Below are 22,699 nucleotides of genomic sequence, written 5' to 3'. Positions count from 1 at the left end.
AGACAGAAAAATGTAGAAGAGATTTCTTATTTGTATTATCGAGTAATAGTTTGACAGCATTTCCTTATGTTGGAAATTCTGGATGGAATGGTGCTTTTCAGAAACATTGAATTTTGAATTGGGAGCAGAAATGGAAATGCTTAATTTTCAAAGTATGCTGCAGATGAAGGTCTAAAAAGCTTTTCCCATGAAAATGAATCTTTTTGTTTGAGTTTGGGATGCTTCCCCCTCCCTTCCCCAAAAATGAAGAATGCATGTGTTTGTTTTGTATTTTTAAAAAATTCTCTTCAGAGAACTGAAGCTAGAGGAGCAATTTTCACAAAGCATGCTTTTCTAATGCTTTCAGGAAAATAAAATCCTTTTAAAAAGTATATTTTTAAAAGTAACTTTAGAAGCCAGATGATATAGGAATCTTGTAGTTTGATCTTCACTTGAGCAAACTCAATTTTTGTCACTGAAGGCTTATAGTGTGATTTGAAATCACTTTATTGAAGACTTCTGCAGTAGTCGGTATGGAGCATCTTCAGTGAATGTTTTTATGTTTTGTAATTTAATGTTTAAATTTATTTTCCACACTATATTTTATATTTGTAATGTTTTACAGTATTCTTTTTATTTGTACTTCCTCTGTTACCCAAGGAAGAATTTTCTGTGTTAGATCTTTCAGCAAGTTAATGTTCCGTGTAGCTTTTGGACATAAAGCTTCCCACAAAGAATGTGATATTCAAACTGTCTAGTTCTTTGTGTAAGAGAATGTTCAGGCAACAAGAGTCTATTTGTATAGGTTGTGGTTTATTTACCTTACAGTAAGTGCATTTCCGCCCCTTCAGCCCTTGACATTAACTTTGGAGGTTGTTTTGGCTGATGCAGAGTTTGTTTTTAGAGAATAAATTAGGCAATCCTGGACAAAGATGAAAACCTACAGCATTAGAATTTTTGTATCACAAGGATTATATGGCCTACAAATTTACAGATCAGCATTAGCAAAGAAAGGAAATTTCAGCATATGGCAGAAATAAATTTTTGTTATTATATGAGATAGTTGTAGTTTTGTATTAACTTGAAATGAATATAACGAATACTGTGCACACAAATGGTGGTTATAACTCAAAAGATGCGTCCCCAGGGCTCTAGTCTTTTCTCTGTTTACTTCAGAGCTTCATTCCATAAATGTTTTAAACAGTCCTTGGAGCAGGACTAGATCCAGGCTGTCTTACTCCAGCTAAGTGCCCTGCTTGGTTTGGTTTACATTCCTTTGTTTCCTTGAAATTTTTTGTGCTGCAAGAGACTGCTTCAACTTGGACATAGTCCTCTGACTAAAAAAAAAAAAACTACACCATGGTTGCAGAATCACTATAGACTGGAAGAACAGCTATTAAATGTCACCGTTTGTTCCTTAGCGACGTTGGGCCCTTCCAAAATAGTTATTTCAATGGTAGAACAGCCATAACAGTTCAATGTTCACTTAAGTGTGGAATCAAAGTAAGGACTTCAGGTTGTGGATTTTGCTCTTAAAACTATCAGAATTGGTGGCAATAAAACTGGACCTTTCAATATTCATTTCATTGAACAGATAAGTTTGGATACTGTGCTACTTTGTCCAGCTTCTGTAAACTGGTCTAAAGCCACAGGAAGCATGACTTGTTTCTGCATTTCTCCCTCCAAATTCAGCTTCAGCAAGTTCTTACAGTGGTTTTTTTTTTTTTCTTGTATCCATTTTCAAAATAGTGCAGTGGATAAGGACGGAACACCTAGCAGATATCTTCCTTTACTCACAATGGCTGAATAGAACTAGTCTGGGTTTTTTCCTTCTTCCTTATTTAGCTAGTTTCAGTTAGCTAGGTTCAGTTGACTTCTGTCCACAAATTCTGAACACATGTACTTGCATCTCAAATGTTTTCAATTTAAAACCTGTTCTTCAAATAGATGTGGTTTTTTTCCTTTCTTCCTTCTAGATGGTACTGCTTTTCCTTTATCAAAGAACTGGATAGTTTTCCTTGCTGTTGAAATAGAGACATGGAATGATACACTTACTTCATTATTCTGGTTTACTCCTGTAATAACCTTGACATTGATCTTGTCAGATCTTCCTCATGTGAGCTGAGGTTTGATATTTTCTTGATTAATTGTGCAGTTTATTATAGGTACATTCTCTGTTTTTATGTGTATCAGACTGCAGGGTAATAATGGTGTTTTGCTGTGCGTATTCTTCAAGTTGCAAACGCGCAGGTATTTTTCCTTTGCGCTTCAAACGTAGAGTTTTTTGAGAATGTTTTTATCTCAGTGACATGGTTGTATTTTAGGGTAAGACTTTAGTAAAGATACACAGAAACCTAATTGTAGTTTAGATATGTTGTTTCACAGCTTTTCCAGATAAAGCTGGAACATACATAAGTATGAATTCCCCTTGTTTCATGCAGTGGGGTATCAAATGTAGCATCACTGTCATGAAGTGTGTAGTAAAGGAGATAGGGTTTCTTTAATTCCCTCGTGGTGGTGTGATACAGCTATTTCATATGTTGTATTTATGATTTGTAAAAGAAACACAGAGTAGGTAGAATAACGAAAAAAGAAGAGGCACTGCTCATCTAAAGTGATTTATAAAACTGAAGTTGTTTGGCTTAAACACAAGAATGATTGGGGAATTTGCTTTAGCTGTTACGGGGAAGGTTTGTGGTTTCTTTCCAGCCTTCAGCGATTATGATGGCTGTGACAAGGTCTTACTTTAAACAAAGCAAATGCTAGTTGTGTTTCCACGTGACATGCTGAATGTAAGTAGAGAAACATGCCTGACTATTTCAATAGAAACTTTTAGTCATGATAAAGGTATGTTCTTCAGAGGATGATTTTTGTATGTTACCAATGAGCATGATACCGATTGGAACAGAAAAAGAGAAGCTAGATGTATTAAGAGGAGTGTCATCTGTTAGCTTGGAGGAGTGGATGACATGCTTTTCACTACATTTTCTCCCTTCTCTTTCACTAAGTGGCATTTACTACTGAATGTTTGTCATCAAAAGAGAAATAATTCTTTATAATGGAACAGAACAATGTTACTTGAACCTAACCATACTCTCCTTTAAGACTTCCCCTTTCCCTTTGGAAAAACTGAGACAAAGCTTTATCTCAGATTACTTTCTATAAAGTGACATTATTCCTGCATGAGTCTGCAAGAAGAGTGATCACATAATTTGATGTATTGCCCTCTCTTTATTTTACAAAATATACCTGAGATGGAAAACTAGAGATAGAGTTTGATTTCTTTTTGTCTGAGCGTTCTATAGTTATTTAATATTAGTTAAGTTTACAATACAATTTGAGCCATGTTAAAAATGTGAATATACATCGAAGTGCTACAATGTTCTATTAGTCAAATTATGTTAAATAGTTGATATTAAATAAAACAGTTTTTAAGTTCAGTAAAATTTTCACTTTTAAAAATAAATACTTTGGTTTTTTTCTTTCAAATTGAATGATTTATAAACTCTCAAAGCAGTTATTTCTCAACCATTAGTGGTTAGTATTTTCTATTAGATACTGTATGTTTTTTTTTCTTCCCCACCCTGTCTCTAACTTCATATTTGCCAAACTTAATCAACTTTCTTATTACATGGGAAAAACAAGGACACTTCCATGCTTTAGGATGATAATTAGCTTTTCCTTGTGTATTTCTAATGACTTATTAAATTTGAAAGCATTGTCAATTTTATGCATTTCTCAATGTGAGATTGATGCAAAAATGAATACCAAAGCATCTAGGAATTCTGAGGACAACTGTGAAAATACTGTTTTGTTGAATAGTTTGTGTCTGATCTGAACAGGACAGGAAATACTCACAATTTTCTAGATTTCATGCTATGTCTTGTACTTCAGCAGTATTTTTATTTTTCATCAGGCCTTAATCAGGTTCCCTCGGTGAGGTACAATTGACTTTTTCTTTTTTTTAGATAGTCTTTTTTTATCTTGCTCATTCTTGACCACAAACTTTTTTTTTTAATACTGAGTGATGAAGACCTCATAGCCCTAGTAGGAAGGTGCTTTCCAGGGCATTGTTGTTGTCAAGTTCTAAATTTTGTTTATATATCAATTAGAATATCTTTATGGAAATTTCACAGAATCAGTCAGGGTTGGAAGGGACCACAGGGATCATCTAGTTCCAACCCCCACCTCACACTAGATTTGTGGCTCACGCTAAATTTGTGCCTAAGCTGATGATGGGACCTTTCTCCATTAGTCCTTGTCAGAGTCATCAGCATTTACTGATAATACTTCTGCTAGTTCCTTAAACAGATAACTTTATCAGAAACTGCTGATTTGAAAATACGGAGGCTCTTGTGCAGTTCCTGTTCATTTCCCACAGACTAGAATAAAATTCCTGTTTCATGTGTGTAATTAAACCTTCAACTAGTCAGAGAGACTTTCTGGTTGGAAAATAAAATTGAAAATGTGGTACTTTCCTATGCCTGTGCTCTAGAAAATAAATACTTTTCTATCTTGAAGTGAAGCTAAACCAGTTTTATTTCTTAAAAAATTGTTCTTAAAGTTACTTTAAATGAGATTAAAAACGTAAGTGAATGTTCTGATCATAAATGGAACTTTATTCTGAAATGTGTGTGATTCCAAATGTCTAAAATGAACTTTGTCCAGTTTAGCACAGCTTTTCTGAATATCTGTGATACTTTGATAAACATACATCTTTAAGTGGAAAAGTGCGGGTAAATTTGAAATTAATGTTTTCTGCTGAAAATAGCATGAGATTTTCGCACTTGGTGGAAGTAAAATCAAGTAACGTCCTTTTCACAGAATAAATTTTCTCTTCTTGCTTTATGTTGTGACTATCTAATACTATTTCTTTTTCTTCTCATAGTAGGCTGTGCTGGAACAAAAATGCAATGAAAGAAACACTGGATGAATGAATGAAAAGCCCTGCTTTGCAATCCCTCAGCATGGCGGGACTGCAGCTCATGACCCCTGCTTCCTCCCCAATGGGTCCGTTTTTTGGACTACCATGGCAACAAGAAGCAATTCATGATAACATTTATACGCCAAGAAAATATCAGGTACTAGTGGTAATATTCATACAATACTATCAGGAAAAAAAAGTGCAATTAAATCCATTAATCTACTTGAGAAGGAGCCAGAGTTAGCTGAAAGATGTGCAGTGTTGCACAGAATCAGCATATTTCTCTCACAGCTCCTCCTGTTGGGAGTTAATTGTGTCATTTTAGCATGGCTGTGTTTTATATTCATAATGTCCCATTCTCTCTCTTTGGTTTAACAAGCAGGACAACTTCTAAGCTGAATATTCTCTTGCTGATCTCTGCAAAATGATGTTAGAGACAAATACAGTAATCATTACACTGTGCATCTTGACTTACGTATGCATACAGTGTCTTCTTTCCCCTCTGACCTTCTGACTTCTACTTGCTAAATCTTGATGACTTTTTTTTTTTTTTTTATTTCCCTACTGGTGAGGGCTGCTCAGTAATGTCACAACCCCCCATCAGGGCACTGTGATTTTTATTTTGTAAAGAAAACCTGTTTCTGAGTTCTAGAATTGCAGTTGTAGACTGCAGAGGTGTCTGAAAGCTCACATTTGGTTACTATTACTGAAAAGCTTAGGTCAGCCTGAGCTAACATACTTGCTTACTTGGCTGACTTGATGTATACAGTTAAATTTAAAAGCTCTAGCTTTGTTCTTAACACGGTGTATCTAGCAACAGCAGCATCCATTAAAAAAAAAGTTAGAAAGCTACTTGAAATAGCATAAATTGTGACACTAAAAGATTTTAGATTTAGAAGATAGACTGAATGGTGTGCATCAACATTTTTTGAAAGGCTGTGGCTATAAATTGGTATGAAAGCGATATACAATGGCACTGAGAATATCTCTAGAGGTACTACTGACTTTATCTTGCACTTGTATTTTTTTGTAATTTTTTTCACTGCATTGCTGCCAATTCATGTGCTATTTTTTAAACCTAGGTTGAACTGCTCGAAGCAGCTTTGGATCATAATACAATAGTCTGCTTAAACACTGGCTCAGGGAAGACTTTTATTGCAGTACTACTCACTAAAGAGCTGTCCTATCAGATCAGGGGAGATTTCAACAAAAATGGGAAAAGAACTGTATTCTTGGTCAACTCAGGTAAGAAGAGAAATACACTGAGTTCCTTTACATGCTCCTAGTATCTTCATAGAATATTACTTAATAAAAGTTATGTAAAAGTGGAGTTGGGAGAAACTTTTGCATAAAACCTTTAACAGAAAGGACGCTAAACTGATGTTACTTATAATCCACTTAATACAATCTCTTTATGATAATTTTAAACTAGAAATCAAGAGACAAGATGTTGAATCTAAAGTGCAATTTAGTTACCAGTCTGTTTCCTTGCTGTAGTTTTATATGAAGGCAATTGCTGTGTCCCTCTGATTCAACATTAATCTGAGCTAAAGATCATGTTATGAAGCACAGTACTAAGTAATAATCCACACACCTTGTATGAGAACACGCTTATGTGACTGAGATTTCTGTGGTTTTGGGTTTTTGGTTTATGTGTTTGTTTGGTTTTTTTCTTAAGCAAATCAAGTTGCTCAGCAAGTGTCAGCTGTCAGGACACATTCAGATCTTAAAGTAGGAGAGTATTCAAGTTTAGAGGTGACTGAATCATGGACAAAAGAGAAGTGGAGTCAGGAATTCTCTAAGCATCAGGTAATGTATTAACTATAAACTCTAAATATTAAGGAGAATCTACAGTGAGGTAGCCTTGATCAGAAGTGATCTTTTTTCTAATTATACACTAACTTATTTTCTAACAAATTCAGACTATTGTTATTATTTATAGATGAATTTTGAGGTAAAACATGTATAGGGCTTCTCAAGTTGTTTTTAAAAAGCTGTCCCTTTAATCCTTTGTTTTCAGTCTCCCTGTCTTACGGTTCATTGTGATGATGATTGCAGAAGACATTTTGAGTGTGCATTCTTTAAATACCATGAAAAGATGCTTAATTATTAGGTAGTAAAAAAGCTGATAAAATGGAAAGCTCTCTAGGGATGCAGCACATTCTTTTCAGCATGCATTGTATTTCTGCATTTTTGGAAACATTGTGTAGTTCTCTTTCTAGATGGAAAATCATTAGCTTTAATGGTAACATTTTCCTTGGTGTTTCTTGGACCATTTCTGTTATAATCTTCTTTCCAAGCTGAGCTAAGTATCTTGCAGTAATGCAAACATTTGTATATTCCAGGTTTTTCTCTCTAGCATTTAGCCTATGAAATACATCTGAGAAATTACCATAGGTGAAAGTGTTACTATACTTAATGGAGTTCAGAGTAAAAATAATACATAATTATCTGTTTAGTAAGACTTGCAGAAGACTTTCCTACTTCATCTTGAAGCACTTTTCTTGTACTGACACTTCTATTTTTTCCTTTAAATCTAGGTCTTGGTTATGACATGTCATGTTGCTTTGACTGTTTTGAGAAATGAATATTTATCCCTGTCGAATATTAATCTTCTGGTATTTGATGAGTGCCATCTTGCAATCCAGGATCACCCATACCGTGAAATTATGAAGGTGGGTTCCATTGCATGAATGTTCTAATACTTGGTTGAAGAGGAAGAATTGGGTGGGAGCTGTTGAAGAAAGCTTTTGAAGCAGTGGGAAGTACAGCAGTGGAACTCTATTTTTAGCATGTCCTGGAACTTTGAAATTAGTGTAGTGAATGAAGACATTGGTGACATATTGAAGTAGAAAAACAGTGTATGTACAGTATGTGCAGTGGAGATTAAAATCTGGTATTAACAGAGAAAAGAAGCGTAATTTATAGAATTGGGGGGATTTTTTACAATCATTAATAAAATATGTGAGTTTGGGAATGGGAAGCATGTATCAGGTTTTGTTATTTTGAAAACAGTGATTTCTAAAATGTTTGTAGGGCTCTTTCGGGATGTTCTTGGCTCCATGTGATACTTAGCATATACCATACAAGAAACCTGTATAATACATACCTTTCCAAATCTCTCTTCAAGTTTAACCAGAGCATGCATGTTTTATGTTTTTAGGTGTTGTGTTAGTTCTTACTTGTTGTGGAAGTGTTATGATACAAGTAACAAGCAACAGGATGAGGAAATGGCCTTAGGTTGCACCAGGGGAGGTTTAGGTTAGGTATTAGGTAAAAATTTATTCAGATAAAGAGTTGTAAAGCATTGGAACAGGCTGCCCAGGAAGTGGTGGACTCACCATCCTATTTAAAAGGTGTAAATATTGGTGCTGAGGGAACATGGTTTAGTGGTGACCTGGCAGTGTTGGGCTAACCAGTTGGATTTGATCTTAAATCTCTCTCAACCAAAATGATTCAGTGATTCTATGTGTTGTAAACATGGCAAGGTTATTCTGTGCATTGCTAACTGTGTATTTCCTTATATTTTTCCATGTAATTAATATTTATTTTTAACAGCAGTCATCTTTATTCATTTTCTAGTATAACTTCAAGTCAATAGTTTAATATATGATTCCTTCTCCAACACTTCTAGTTTTCAACTAAGCATTGAAGTTAGCAGTCTTGTAGCTTGATGGTAGACTTGCAGAAAGTAAGGTATTTCATTCTGTTGTCCTTCACAGATCTGTGAGGATTATCCATCATGTCCTCGAATCTTGGGATTAACAGCTTCCATTTTAAATGGGAAATGTGATCCTGCCGAGTTAGAGGAGAAGATCCAGAAACTGGAGAAAATTTTGAAGAGCAACGCTGAAACTGCAACTGATTTGGTGGTCTTAGACAGGTATATTGTAGAATTACAACTGTTAAATTGATGCTTGCGTTTTCATTTTGCATAGAAGAATAAGCCAGTAGCAATGCATTCTCTTTTAAACTTCAGAAAAGTTTGGGGGTGTGTGATGCTGTTACTTACCTCTATTTGGGGTGGAGAGGAAACATTAAATTGCCTTTTGAATAACCAGTGTTGAAGTACATCTTTCCTTGACATTTGGTCAAAGGCTGATTTGCCTCGATATTCAGAGATTTTTCTGTAGTTGAGAGGAAAAAACAAAGAAATGAACAAACAAAAAACCAAACCAAAACCCAAACCTGGAACAAAAGTGTCTCAGCAAAACAACTGGAAAAAAACGACCTCAAAAAACTAAACAAACAATAAAATGCTATCAACCAAGATGGTATTAACCTCCATTTTAGGCAAAGTATTAAACAATTTTTTAGAATGAAGTATTTGGGATGGCAAAGGCTTTTTTCAAGTATTTAACTGTATAATTATTTGTTATTATTAATTCATGATGGGGAAAAAAATGTGCTCAAATACTCTTAGTGTTGCTGTTTTGTTGTATAAACTGACCAGGCTGAAATAGCCTGACTTTCAGAAGCTGTGTTTAATTTGACCTTTGCCCTCAATTAAGATATACTTCTCAGCCATGTGAGATTGTTGTAGACTGTGGACCATATACTGATAAAAGTGGGTTGTATGGAAGATTATTGAAGGAATTGGATGAAGCGCTTACCTTCCTGAATGACTGCAACATATCTGTACATTCGAAAGAAAGAGATTCTACCTTAATTTCTAAGCAGGTAAGGACATTAAGGTTTGTGAAAATCTGATTACTACTGGATTTTTTTGCTATGTATGTTACATTACTAAAATGTTCTAAGCTAACTATTCTAGACTATCTGAGCAAAAAGACTTCTGTTTTTTCTAACAATGCAGGTCTTTTCATAAATGAGTGGAACTTGAATGTCAACCATTGGTTAGAACTTCATCTAGTTTATGATTCAGATTTGCCTAAGGCAGTAAAATAGTTCTGCACCCTGATGTTATGGGTCCTTATTTCTGAAGTTAAGAATTTGATGTCTCTGCGATCTCCTATCACCTTTGAATAATTCAGTACAGAAGAGGAAGTAATGCCTCAGGAAATATTTCGAAAAACTGTACTCACGTGTATTAAAAGATGATAAAGAAGAATTCAGACAAAAATTGCAGCCATAGATCTGCAATTTCTACAATTTCTCTTAGCACACTCTTGGACTAGTGGCACACCGTGCTCGAATGGAGTTGAACTTCAAGCCTGTCCTTAACGTCATGTTTGCCCCTGTGTTGTCATGTTAGATGGCAGAGTTCAGATGGCCTGGTGCAGGGACCTGTCATACACGGGGGCCAGGCAGGTGCTTTTTTTTTTTTTTTTTTTTTCCTCCCTCTTGAGGCTTGTGGTTTGGAATTGCATCCTGAGGTATGTTAAGCCTTTTGTTTAAGAAGTCAGTAGTCAGTTACATTTCTACAATAGTCCATGAGGAAGTTGGGGAACATATTTCTTTAGCCCAAAGTGTTCCAGTTTCCTTTAACATTCTTGGAAGCCTAGCATTCTGATACTGTCTAGAAAATTATTATTTGGGCCAGAGTGAAAGATGATACATAAGGCAGCCTATTACAGCTGTGTAGAAGGAACAAACTCCTATATACTTCTGTGATAAACTTAATGTAGTAGGCTAAAATATATCAGGAATACTGGCAGCTGGGGACAGTCCCCAGGATTTGCATAGTATGGAAGAGTGGATTAACTACTGTGCTTCTAATGCATGTAACCCACTGTGCATGTGTTCTGATCCAGTACCTCTTTAAAAAGATGGAGGCACCAATATTAAGAAAAGGTCAGTTTTCAGCCTGAGATGCCTTTTGCCTTGGTAGTGGAGAGCATCAAGCCTCTACATGCAGTTACAATTAGTATAGATACATTTTGCCTATAGTTAAGTCTTAGAGCTGATACGCTTAATGGAGGATAGTGTAAAGAGGATGATAACCTCCTCTTCCTCACAGAAAGGAAGAAGAGAAGTTAAAGGAGCATCTGAAAACTGTGTCATCCTGGCTGTTGCTATAGTTCTATCATAGTTCTTCTGTTGTACTAGTACATCCAAATTCTGATTCTTACTAATAATGTTTGGTGTGCTCCACTTCTGGGTAGTTTTTCACCATTTGATTCTTCAGGAGGCAACCACTTATTATGAGATAGTGGTACTCAAGTGCCTATACTGTGCAATCCAAGTAGGGCATAATTCTCTCCTGATTTGCTGTTTATGTTAAATATCAAAAATAATAACTTCTGCTTTGTCTATCTAGCTGCCTTAAGAAGTATTCTTTTTTTTTTTAGTATAATTATCTTCAGGTAAATTTCAGTTTCTAGTGCCACAAAATTGTGAAATGTTCTTTGAACTTGTTTCTGAGGTTTTTACTGACATTTGGAAATGTACACATTTCTAAGTTTAGTTGTAGTAATTTAAGGGAGGTGGGTGCAATTTGCTCCATTAGAAAACAATGAAGTTCCCAAGGTCACCTAAATAACAAAAGCAGACTCCTAAACGTTTTTATAAGGGAATAGTTGTTGTAATCCTTATGAGAAAAACAAGATCCCAGTGTTAAATGAATAGTTCATGACTATACTCTTTGAACTGATATTTGAATTCATGTGTTGTAGATACTGTCAGACTGTCGAGCTGTGTTGGTTGTTCTGGGACCCTGGTGTGCAGATAAGGTAGCTGGGATGATGGTGAGAGAGCTACAGAAGTATATCAAACACGAACAAGAGGAGCTGCACAGGAAATTTTTATTGTTTACAGACACTTTCCTAAGGAAAATACATGCACTCTGTGAAGAGCACTTCTCGCCTGCCTCACTTGACCTGAAATTTGTAACCCCAAAAGTGATAAAGCTGCTTGAAATCTTGCGCAAATATAAACCGTATGAGCGGCAGCAGTTTGAAAGTGTTGAATGGTATAACAATAGGAATCAGGATAATTACGTGTCTTGGAGTGATTCTGAAGATGATGACGAGGATGAAGAAATTGAGGAGAAAGAGAAGCCAGAGACTAATTTCCCATCTCCCTTTACTAATATTTTATGCGGAATTATTTTTGTGGAAAGAAGATACACAGCTGTTGTTCTAAATAGGTAAAGCTTGCCCTTTTTTATTTTTAATCAGTTTTTGTTTTTTTTTTAAAGGCAGTCTTAGCTGCCAGTATATGGATGTTAATATCATGAGGTCTTGTATTTTCTTTATGCTGTTTTAAAGTTGGTGTACTGGATCTGCATAAAGAATGACCAAAAAAATTAGTTCAGGCCATATTTACATGAGGTGGATAGGAAGACTGTGTCTTTGAAAGTTGTATTCAAGGGCTTATTTTGAACCTCAGTTTGTAATTTGATTACTTCAACACGTAAAATGTTAAATATTATACTTAAGAGCCATGTACTGATTCATCTTAATTGGTCCTTGTATTTGCAATGGATGCTGGAAACTTGTCCAACCTATTGTGTGCAATACCTCTGGAAATTTTACCATTACCTTACTAAATCACATTATCATATGATCCAAGTCTACAGAAAATAAATTTCTCCTTTCACAAATATGTCCTAAGATTTGCCAGCATTACCTTAACAGTTGGTGTTTATAAAATGCCAGTTCAGTCAAACACAGTATTTTCTTAGTCTCTACCAAGAAAAATATGAACCCTGCAATATTTGTCAAGATATACTATCCAGTACTTGAGTTCCTTATCAGCTCTTATTCCTGAATGTGATCTCTATTAGTTATATATAAAACTTAATTGTTAAATGCTATTTGCTACAAATTTATGAATGACACCTGATTTATTCACTGATCTTGATTTGGGGTTCTGATATTTGAGCTAGATCAGGTAGCCAAATTCTGCCGTCCTTAAGCTTTAGGCACATTTGGTGCATATTGCTGGCAGCAAAAATAAAGCTCTGTGTCTCTATGCATTTCTCAAAATCCTCCTTTAGCTCATGTAAGACACCTCATCAGGCAAACCTGAGCTGTCAGAATTAAGCCTTCAGTGCAGAACTTCACTATAGGCTCACTTCAGTTGAGTGCATTTAGTTCAAGGGCCTCTCCTGATTTGTAGATATATGTAATGTCATGCATACAAGTGGAAAGACTCCTGAATAAGGAAGTCTTGAGTGTTTGAATTAGTATGTGATAGCCACTGGAGCAGTAATCCAGTATGGATCATTACACAGAGCTAAGTTAAATCAGAATTACAATTTTTCTTAGAATGTATTTATTATGGCAGTATGTGGAGCTGAATCATATTTTATGAAGGCTATCATGGCGAAGGAAGGCATGTATTGTACTTTCTACTGGAACAGGCTGCTCAGAGAGGTTGTGGAGCTCCTATTCTGGAGACTTTCAAAATCTGCCTGGATGCATTCCTGTGCAGCCTAGGTGATCCTGGTTTGGCAGGGCAGTTGCATTTGATCTCTGGAGGTCCTTTCCCACCCCTAACATTCTGCGATACCACTTTTTAGCCCTTGCATATGTTGTAAATACTATGAAATAAACAAACAAAACCAACCAACAACAGCCCCCCCCCATCAAACAAAAACAAACTGCCAACAACAAAAACTAACAAAACAAAGCAAATCATACCACAGAAAACACTGAACAACCCTGGACCAAAAAAAATCAAAATATAACTTATTCTTTGATTATTACTACACACAAATGTTGATGTAGCTTATTTACTGGTTTATTTGGTGTATACAGCTGAGTTCTGGTGCCTATAAGCTTTTTGAAGGGAAAATATTTTCTAAAGCCCAGTTGCCTTCCATTTTCATTGCAGTGCCTCTCAACTCCCTCAGACAGGTGTCTGAAAGCAGAAGCTTTTGTATCTTATTTGAAAAACACTTGTTACCTAACACTATGGCATTTTTAACCATAAGAATGAAGTATTGAATGTTTCTCAGGAACTTGCTTAAGATGTGCACAGTGAAATGTTTTTAGCTGTCCATTTCTGTAATTGAGATACATTAAGAATGTTGGAGGTGCTCAGTAGGTGCTCAGTAGATACTCAGACTGCAGCCATATGGCTGAACAGGAATGCTATGTGGAAAAAAATGTAAAAATAAATCATAAGTTTTGTCCAAATCAGACATACTTTGCATTTTAGTACAGAAGCATCATAAGGATCACAAATTGTTTGCTGCTTTTCCGTTACCTTGTCTGTATGCCTTGTTCGTTCCAGTTTTAAGGGAGTGTGAAGGAAGTCTTTAAGGTATTTTATATTGCTACAAATCTTGCTTAAACCATCAACCGGGTAAATGGGAGGGATTTTAATAGTTTTACAAGAGTAGAAAGGGCAGAGAGAACTGCTGTTTTCTATCTTGTTTGGCAACAGTGGTAGGTGTGTAGCTGGAAACCAGCACAACACACAAGTGCTAGAGATTTAATTGGGGAAGGTTTGAAGTACTTACAGAGGTATACAGATGCACACTATGCTTTGCATCTGAGGAGCATCTGATAATGGACATAGTGGATGTGGTATGAGTAAAGTAGTACTGGAATGGCTGTAGTGAGACATGCAAAGGTTGTAATTTTTCATCTATGACAACTTGGGGTTTTTAATTTATTTTGTTTTATTGGCTCTGCTGCTCAAATACCTGTTACAGTTGAGAATCCCAGGTTCTGTCCATGCTGAAAACAGATTAGCTAAGGATGCTATGGCATAACTACTAGTTCTAGATTCAATGCATTGTTTATATGAGCAACCTTCTGCCTTGTCAGTGAACTCAAAACACTGCATAATAAGACAGCTTTTCTGCTTCTGTAACCTACAGGCAGATGCAGGGCAATAAACTGAGAGCATGGATGATCCTCACTGCTCTGTTCAGTGTTTCCTTCAAAGAATTTGATTGTCCTCTAATTGCAGCTGCAGTTTGAGTTAATTACAGAAGTAATGCACATCTCACTGGTTAGGCTAAGCACTGATCTTTCTGTGTCATTAGTATTCCTGAACAGAATACTTATTTTAATGTGAAGAAGGACAATCCATGTTTTAACCAAAAAATTATCACTTTATATTGAGAAAACGTAATTTGTTGAGGAAGCAGTTACGTCTTTCTGCTAAGGTCAGTCATAATTTACAGAAAGTGAGAATAACCACAGTGGTTATGAGTAGAGTTCCATTTTCTGGGTTGTGTGACTTCTAAAAATGCGTGTAATATCTTTAGGTTGATTAAAGAAGCTGGCAAGCAAGATCCAGAACTGTCTTACATCAGTAGCAATTTTATAACTGGACATGGCATTGGAAAGAACCAACCTCGGAACAAGCAGATGGAAGTAGAGTTCAGAAAACAGGAAGAGGTAACTTGAACAAAGTAATTTGAACTAGTAGTACCTTAACCTTTTTGTGTGTGTATCTTATAAAACAAAAAGCAACAAGCAGAGTCTAGGGCACAGTCACTGGAAGTTCAGGGAATATCCTTATGTGGTAGTATAAATATCAGAAGTACCAGCTCTCAAATGTGCTTCACCTCTTGAGGAGCTTTCAACTTCAGAAATTGTTGGAAAATATGCTATTCTGAAAGCAATTTTTTTTTCTTTTAAATGTACTACAGCTTGAAGATTGCAAATAAATAGGTGGGATCTTCTCCATTGCTGCTGACTGTTCTGGCTTTCTGGATTTTTGTAATACCATGTACTATATCTGATTCCTAGAAATCTACCTTTTCTGATAAAATAGTTTTGCTGTGGTTTTGAAAAGATTTTTTTGTAGTATATTCATCTGCATATTTAGACTACTTGGAATGTCTGATCCATTTCCCTTTTTTATTGGCTTTTGGTGAATCTGATAATAGAACAGATCTCAAAATAATCTGTTAAATTTTTCTTCATTACTTTTGCAGGTTCTTAGAAAATTTCGAGCACATGAGACCAACCTACTTATTGCTACTAGTATTGTAGAAGAGGGTGTTGACATCCCAAAATGCAACTTGGTGGTGCGTTTTGATTTGCCCACAGAATATCGTTCCTATGTGCAGTCAAAAGGAAGAGCTAGAGCACCAATTTCCAATTACATTATGTTAGCAGATACAGACAAAATCAAAACTTTTGAAGAAGATCTTAAGACATACAAAGCAATTGAGAAGGTATGAGGTCAAAGGAATGTTCCTGGTTTTGTTAAATGTATCATAATATTTTTTAAGGGAAAAATCTCTCATCACATTCTGTTCTTGAAATGTTAAGATCCTCAGAAACAAATGTTCCAAATCTATTGATACCAATGAAACCGAAACTGAACCCATTGTTGATGACGATGATGTGTTTCCACCCTATGTGTTGAGGCCAGATGAGAACAGTCCAAGAGTTACTATTAACACTGCTATTGGACACATAAATAGGTAAGAGGCATGTTCACATCAAAAAGTAAATTTCTTGTCTTTGAATAAAAGTTTTTTTAGTCTGTCTCACAACATGGATGCATAGGCTGAGGTATTGTACACTTTCTCTCTTGGGAATCCTGACAGGATCTTCTCTCCTAAAGTGATCATAGTAATTTGAAGGGGTAACTTACTTTTTTGTCTTTTCATCCTACAGAGGTTCTAGCTTTTTTTAATGAATGTAGTGATACTGATCCCTATTTAATTAAAGCTTTCTAGCTCTTGACAGGCTAGTTTTAAAAATAAGCAAGAGTGGCTCTCACAATGTCTTCCAGTTCTAGTATTCACATTTGTAGTCGCAATCTGTTGTCATGTTTAAAAACATAGTAAGCAAGCTGAATATAATGCAGATCCACAAGACAGCTCCTAGGGAGCTAGCCAAATATCATCTTCCTGAGTTCATGGCAATTAGCAGTTTCTCAATGACAGGGAAAAGGCAGATGTTACAACACTTCAAAAATGGCAAGGAGGAAGATCCAGGGAGCTAAGAGACTGGTCAATTTTACATTGGTCATATGGAGTATTACAGACCAAGTTCTTACAGAAGCAGTTTCCAGGCACTAAAAGGAAAAAGGGATTGGCAGTAGCTACTGGTTTTATTGATTTCGCCTGATCAACCTTGTTGTATCTTGTGTGATAAAGTAATTGACTGTGAACGAGGGGAAAGCAGTAAATGTCATTACTTAAGTAAAGTTTTTGATGAAACTGCTATAGTACCTGAATAGCCAGATTCTTGAGTTGCAGACCATTTCAGTGGACTTTCTGGTAAATAAAGACTAGCAAAGCAGTCAGATTGGAAGGATGTAATGGTAGATGGTTCAAAAGCTTTAGTGATGGGTCATTAGGAGGTTCATTACAGTTTAACAGCATGTTTGCCGTTGTCACCTAAGTTGCTGGAGAAGAGAAGTGGGTGCAGTGGAGGAGAGGGTACTATTCAGATGAGTAGCCATGACAAATAGGAAGAATGGGACAGTAGTAAGCTCAGGAGGTTAAGCAAAGAGATGCGAACACTGGGACCTGAGATGGAATGGTCTTGTGGATCATTGCAAACTTGGAAACACCTTGCTAGAGAAGTTTTATAGTAAAGGACTCAAAGTTTTCTTGCTCAGTAGTAAGTTGAATATGAGTCAGCAGTGTAACCTTGCAGTACTCAATATGGTCTCAAATCATCTGCTATGATACTCACACCAGTAAGGCAAGATTCCACTGAAACGTGTTTAGGTTTCAATTTGCAGGTTTTGATAATTTATAAAATGTTTTGTCAACTTAGGTACTGCGCTAGATTACCAAGTGATCCATTTACACACCTAGCTCCCAAGTGTAAAACCAGAGAACTACCTGATCATACGTTTTACTCTACTCTCTACCTGCCAATCAACTCACCTCTTCGAGCTTCAATTGTTGTAGGTATCTGGGGGAGGAAAAGCATGGAAATTAAGTGTTTGTATAGATGTCTGTGCTGTTTCTAGAATTAGTTTCATTGTTGTTAATGAAAGTCACTTTTTCTTTTCCTGTACTGTGCTCTGTAACTGTACTTAGGTCACTCTTCACAGAATGGTTTATGTTTGTTTCTGTTATAATCTATTTTCCAGCAATTACTGTTTATTCCAAAGGTAAAAATATTTAGATTTTTTTTTCCCACTGCCTTTTTTTCACACCTTTATGATTTAGGAAAACATCCTTTATTGGTTTTGATCCATAGTATGTTGAGTTCCTGTAATTTTGGCTTCTGTGGAAAGAACAACATAAGCCTGAATATATTCACAAGTTTTGCTTGCCTCATATGTTTGTGTTAAATTAATTAAACATGTATAAGTTATAATGTACTTAGCAACAAAAGTTTTTAAAGAAATATTTAAATGTTTGTAGGGTCCTCCAATGAGTTGTGCAAGACTGGCTGAGAGAGTTGTAGCTCTTATTTGCTGTGAAAAACTACACAAAATTGGTAAGAACCAGAAAAGCAATATCTCTTTGAAGGTTATTCTGTAATTGTGAAATTGATTGTGGTATACAGATGTCACCCATAGCCGTGAATTTCTACTGTAACTATCTACTATAACATCCTTTCTTCTGCCCTGTTTTGTGATATAATCTTGTGCTTACTAATTTAGCTTAAACTTTTTGTAAGCTGAAGTTAGGTTTTCCAAGGGAATCTTGTTACTTAAATTTTTTCTTCAACAGCAAATTAACATTAATACAAGACACAGATTTTGACATGAAATATTCTTAATAAAGGGGAAAAGAGTCTTGTTTTCTAGAAAATGTTGATTACAGATCAAGGACAACATCCTGAAGCCAAAAGATAACTTCTTTTTAAGTGATTTGTAACAAATTACAAAATAAAATACACTACCCTAAATTTAGTCTGTTCTCTAATGTATCATAAGCCATGTTCCAAAAATAAAACATTGCAGGATTTCTTCTGCTCTCTTGTTTCTAGTAAGTGTAATGGAGCATATTCTTCACTGTGGAAAGTTTTAAAGAGAATTCTGTGTTTTATGTGCTTTGAAATACATACATTTCTGTATCTTTTAAGCAAAAAAAAAAATTGTAGGTCTGGGTTTTGTTTTGGGTTGGTTGTTTTTCTTGTGAGTTAAACTGAATTCATACAGAGAAATGTATCCAAGAATAACACGGTGATAGCTTAACTCAGTATTGAGAGTACATGTTCAACAGCAGTAATTCCCTTTTCATTATGATACAGAAATAGAAGTTTCCTCTTCCTTAGCGTAACTCCATGTGAGTGATATTTAAATGAGTATTTCACAGAAACACAATCACAGCATGGTAGGGGGTGGAAGGGACACCTGAAGACCATCTAGTCCAGCTCCCCAGCTAGAGCAGGATCACCTAGAGTAAATAACACAGAAACATGTCCAGGTGTGTTTTGAATGCCTGTGGGGACAGAGACTCCACCATCTCTCTGGGCAGCTTGTTCCAGTGCTGTTCCCTCAAAATGAAGACTGTTTTCTTTATGGTTATGTGGAACTTCCTGGGTTCCAGTTTTTGTCCATTGCCCCTTGTCCTGTCACTGGGCTGAGAAGAATCTAAACAAACCTGGTTCTTCAGCCTTTTCTCATAAGGCAGGTGTTCCAGTGCCTTTAATCATCTTAGTGGCTCTTTGCTGGACTCTTTCCAGTAGTTCTTTTTCCCTCTTGAATTGAGGAGCCAAGAACTGGATGCAGTATTCCAAATCTCCAGGGCAGGGTAGAGGGGAAGAACCTCCCTCAGCTTTGCTGGACACACTCTTCTTTCAGAGGCTTTTACTGTAAGTAATTTTTTTTTTTGCCAAAAAATTAGATTTTATCATTCTTTCCTCAAAGTTACACTTTCAGAGCCTTGCACTAGTAAGTATATTTTTAAAATGTAGGTGATGTGTTTTCATGAGCAGTCACATCTGCTGTGTTAGTATCTGAAGGAACCAAGATTTGATTGCTGATAATGCTATTTCTTTGCACCCTTTCGTAATATTCAGGTGAACTGGATGATCATTTGATGCCAGTTGGTAAAGAAACAGTTAAATATGAGGAAGAGCTTGATTTACATGATGAAGAAGAAACCAGTGTTCCAGGAAGGCCAGGCTCTACAAAACGAAGACAGTGCTATCCTAAAGCTGTTAGTATCATTCACTGCCATCCACATACCTGATCAAATGCTTTATGTACTGATAAAGCAGCCAATGTGTAATTTTCTCTGATAAGAATCTTTTTACATGTCTGGCATTTGTAGTGGAAATATTTTGCACTTCTAACTCTGTGGAAGCTTGCACTATTGCCTGAAAGAGCTTAAGGGACTGCATACTGTGGAAGCATGCTTGTAGTTCAAAGGCTGTAGCTTTCTGTATAGCTTACTGATTTTATTTGCCTAGTATAGAAAAAGTATGTGAGGAAAAAGTTGTCCTGCATTAGTAATCTGTAAAATCCTTAAGTTGTCTTGTAAATATACTTAAGCAAAGGAAGAATTACTGGCTTTCTAGACAAATAATTGAAGATTGAAGGGGCGGAATCAGACTTACTTTCCAGTCACTAAACCCAGAATATATATTTATTTCCAAGTGTGTGCATTGTTTTTTTTTCTTTTTTTTCTTTTTCCCTTAAATTGCTTGGTTTAATTTTAACTTTCCTGGTTGAACACAGAATTTTTTAGGTTTCAGGTTAAATCTTAGAATATCAAATAACTATACTAATATTTTGGGGTTTTTACTTTAAAAATAATTCTAAGTATTATACTTAATATGCTAAAAAGATCACGTAAGATACTCTACTATAGCTAGGCAATATTGCATAACTTATCTATAGATCTGTTAAAATAGATTTCAGCCTCATTAATTTGTAGAATTGGACTTTTTTAGGCAGTACTTATGGGGGAATGTCAAATATTTTAAGAGAAAGTGGAGAAAAAAGCTCTACAAGAACATGTTGCAACTACTCTGCAACTTCCCTTCTTCCCCTGCAGTTGTTACAGGTTCTGTGTACAGTCCATTCAATAGGACAGGTAATGCATTCAGAGTAGATTGCATAGCAGCTTCTGGCAGTCTTTGCATTTCATGGGTAAACTGGTAGCATTTGGTAATGTGGGAGTGTCAGCATGTACACTCACGGTAGTAGGTTACAGAGCTGTGTTGTACATTCACAAGCAACCTCAGCTGTGGTTATAGTTCCTAAGTAATTACATTCTTGCCATCTTCCATGTGCCTTGATTTTATTAGTGCTTTAAATAGGTGGTTATTGTGAAAGCTGAGGAAAGGATACTGTGGCACCACAGTGTACATTACAGAGGGAATGACAGATGAGGAAAGTGGTTTTTTGTTGGTTTTGGTGGGGTTTTTTTTTCTTGCAGGGCTTGACATTGAATCTTTCACATTGTTTAGTGGTTCTTCTTGTGTCTGTCCTTTTACCTCACTCTAGGGACTGTTGGAATAGAAGTGACTTGTAAAACGCAATTATGGCATCTCATTCAAAGGAGTTGATTTGTCAAGCGATGCATCACTCTTTCTCTTTTTTTTTTTTTAATACAAAAATGCAAGAATAGTTTTTCCTGCTTTTGTACTAACTTTTCACATCTGGAAAGAAGTTTTGGCAAATGTTGAAGGTCTAAAAGATCCTCTTGGGCTTAATATAGTTATTAAACTTATGAATAATTTTCCATTAAGCAAGGCCATAGTTTTGCTACAGTGTAACTTTAAAATCCAGGACTACATTATTTAATTTTAGATGAGCAGGAGGATCGTTTTTGAGCCCTACAAAGTAATGAACTACCAAACATAAAGCATGGTTCCTTAAGGTCTATGACAAATGTGAGTAACAGAGCTAAAAGTGCTTGTGGCTGTTGTGGGTATTCACTTTTGAAGCTAGAATTGCTGTTAGAAAACAGCAGTAGTTAGAAAACTTTTGCCAGTGCCTGGGCAATGGGGTACAACTTTTGTTCATCCATTCCAAGTATATAGAAAAAAACATTTTTGATAGTATGATGCAATTCTGTTGGGGTAGATAATCCCCATTAATGAAGCTGTAAGTTCAGCCAAGCTTATATAAAAATTGAATTACTGGAATGTAGGTTTTTTTCCTGTGCAGGTACACTTCTATTTTGCTTTCCAAAGACCTGGGACATAAAATGTGCTCCAGTGTTGCCGGGTAAACATGGAAATTAGGTATCAAAGCTTCAGTTGTGTTTATGGTCGAGTGCTGTCTGTGTTTTGCAGTTAGACTTGCATTTCTTACACAGGGTAGATACAGAAGATGTTTACGGATGAAATGGAGATTGCCTCTTAGCAATTCAGAATGTTTGCTCCCTTGATGCAACTGTTTGGCTGGATCTTATGGCTGCCAGGCCAGGCTGCTCAGAAAATGTTTTTGCAAGAAAGAAAATTTTAAAGTCCTGATTATTTCCCCCACCCCCATTTTAAGCAATATCCTTCCAAATGAACAAGTGAAGCTTTGTTCAAATAATAGTCTCTATGTGAATTTTGCTGATTTTTATTGTATTAATGTTTTGGAGTTTGTTTATTTTTAGATTCCAGAATGTTTGAGGGATAGCTATCCCAAACCTGATCAGCCCTGTTACCTGTATGTAATAGGAATGGTGTTAACAACTCCTCTACCTGACGAGCTCAACTTCAGGAGAAGAAAGCTATATCCTCCTGAGGATACAACAAGGTGTTTTGGCATATTGACAGCCAAACCTATACCTCAGGTAATTAATCTAGCTCATTTCCTTATTCTCCATACCTTACAACCTGTCGTTTTCCCACTTACTTCCCACCCCAGACTGAAGAGTCAGAAATAGCCCTAAGTGCTGCTTTCATCAAGTAACCTCCAGAAAATAAGCAGTAGTATCCACCCAGTCCAGTCACTGCTTCTTTTTCTGTCTTTAGTGATGGAACAATATGTTTTCTTCTTGCCAAGCTATTGGTTTATAATGCCATTTTTTTGATTTTGCAGTGTCAAATACAAAATTTGCCC

General features: G+C 36.0%; 1 protein-coding gene across 3 annotated transcripts in view; it reads left to right on the top strand.

Moving 5' to 3' along the window:
• Nucleotides 1-4,916: 4,916 nt before the first annotated feature.
• DICER1 (dicer 1, ribonuclease III) overlaps nt 4,917-22,699 on the top strand; it is a 33,286-nt gene continuing 15,503 nt past the window's right edge. The window contains exons 1-14 of one of the 3 annotated variants that reach the window (XM_054400066.1): nt 4,917-5,060; nt 5,986-6,148; nt 6,582-6,712; nt 7,444-7,578; nt 8,626-8,786; nt 9,415-9,583; nt 11,479-11,951; nt 15,030-15,162; nt 15,705-15,947; nt 16,045-16,199; nt 17,509-17,641; nt 18,108-18,183; nt 19,714-19,853; nt 22,251-22,430. In XM_054400066.1, the coding sequence (XP_054256041.1) occupies nt 4,917-5,060; nt 5,986-6,148; nt 6,582-6,712; nt 7,444-7,578; nt 8,626-8,786; nt 9,415-9,583; nt 11,479-11,951; nt 15,030-15,162; nt 15,705-15,947; nt 16,045-16,199; nt 17,509-17,641; nt 18,108-18,183; nt 19,714-19,853; nt 22,251-22,430 (2,436 nt within the window). Of the gene's footprint in view, nt 5,061-5,985; nt 6,149-6,581; nt 6,713-7,443; nt 7,579-8,625; nt 8,787-9,414; nt 9,598-11,478; nt 11,952-15,029; nt 15,163-15,704; nt 15,948-16,044; nt 16,200-17,508; nt 17,642-18,107; nt 18,184-19,704; nt 19,854-22,250; nt 22,431-22,699 lie in introns of all 3 variants that reach the window. The other 2 variants (XM_054400065.1, XM_054400067.1) reach the window with 2 other exon arrangements.

This window comes from Indicator indicator, chromosome 4 (genome assembly GCF_027791375.1).
Source record: "Indicator indicator isolate 239-I01 chromosome 4, UM_Iind_1.1, whole genome shotgun sequence".
NCBI lineage: Eukaryota > Metazoa > Chordata > Aves > Piciformes > Indicatoridae > Indicator > Indicator indicator.
Note: the sequence above shows the minus strand (reverse complement) of the source record. Positions and strands in the feature narration are given on the sequence as shown.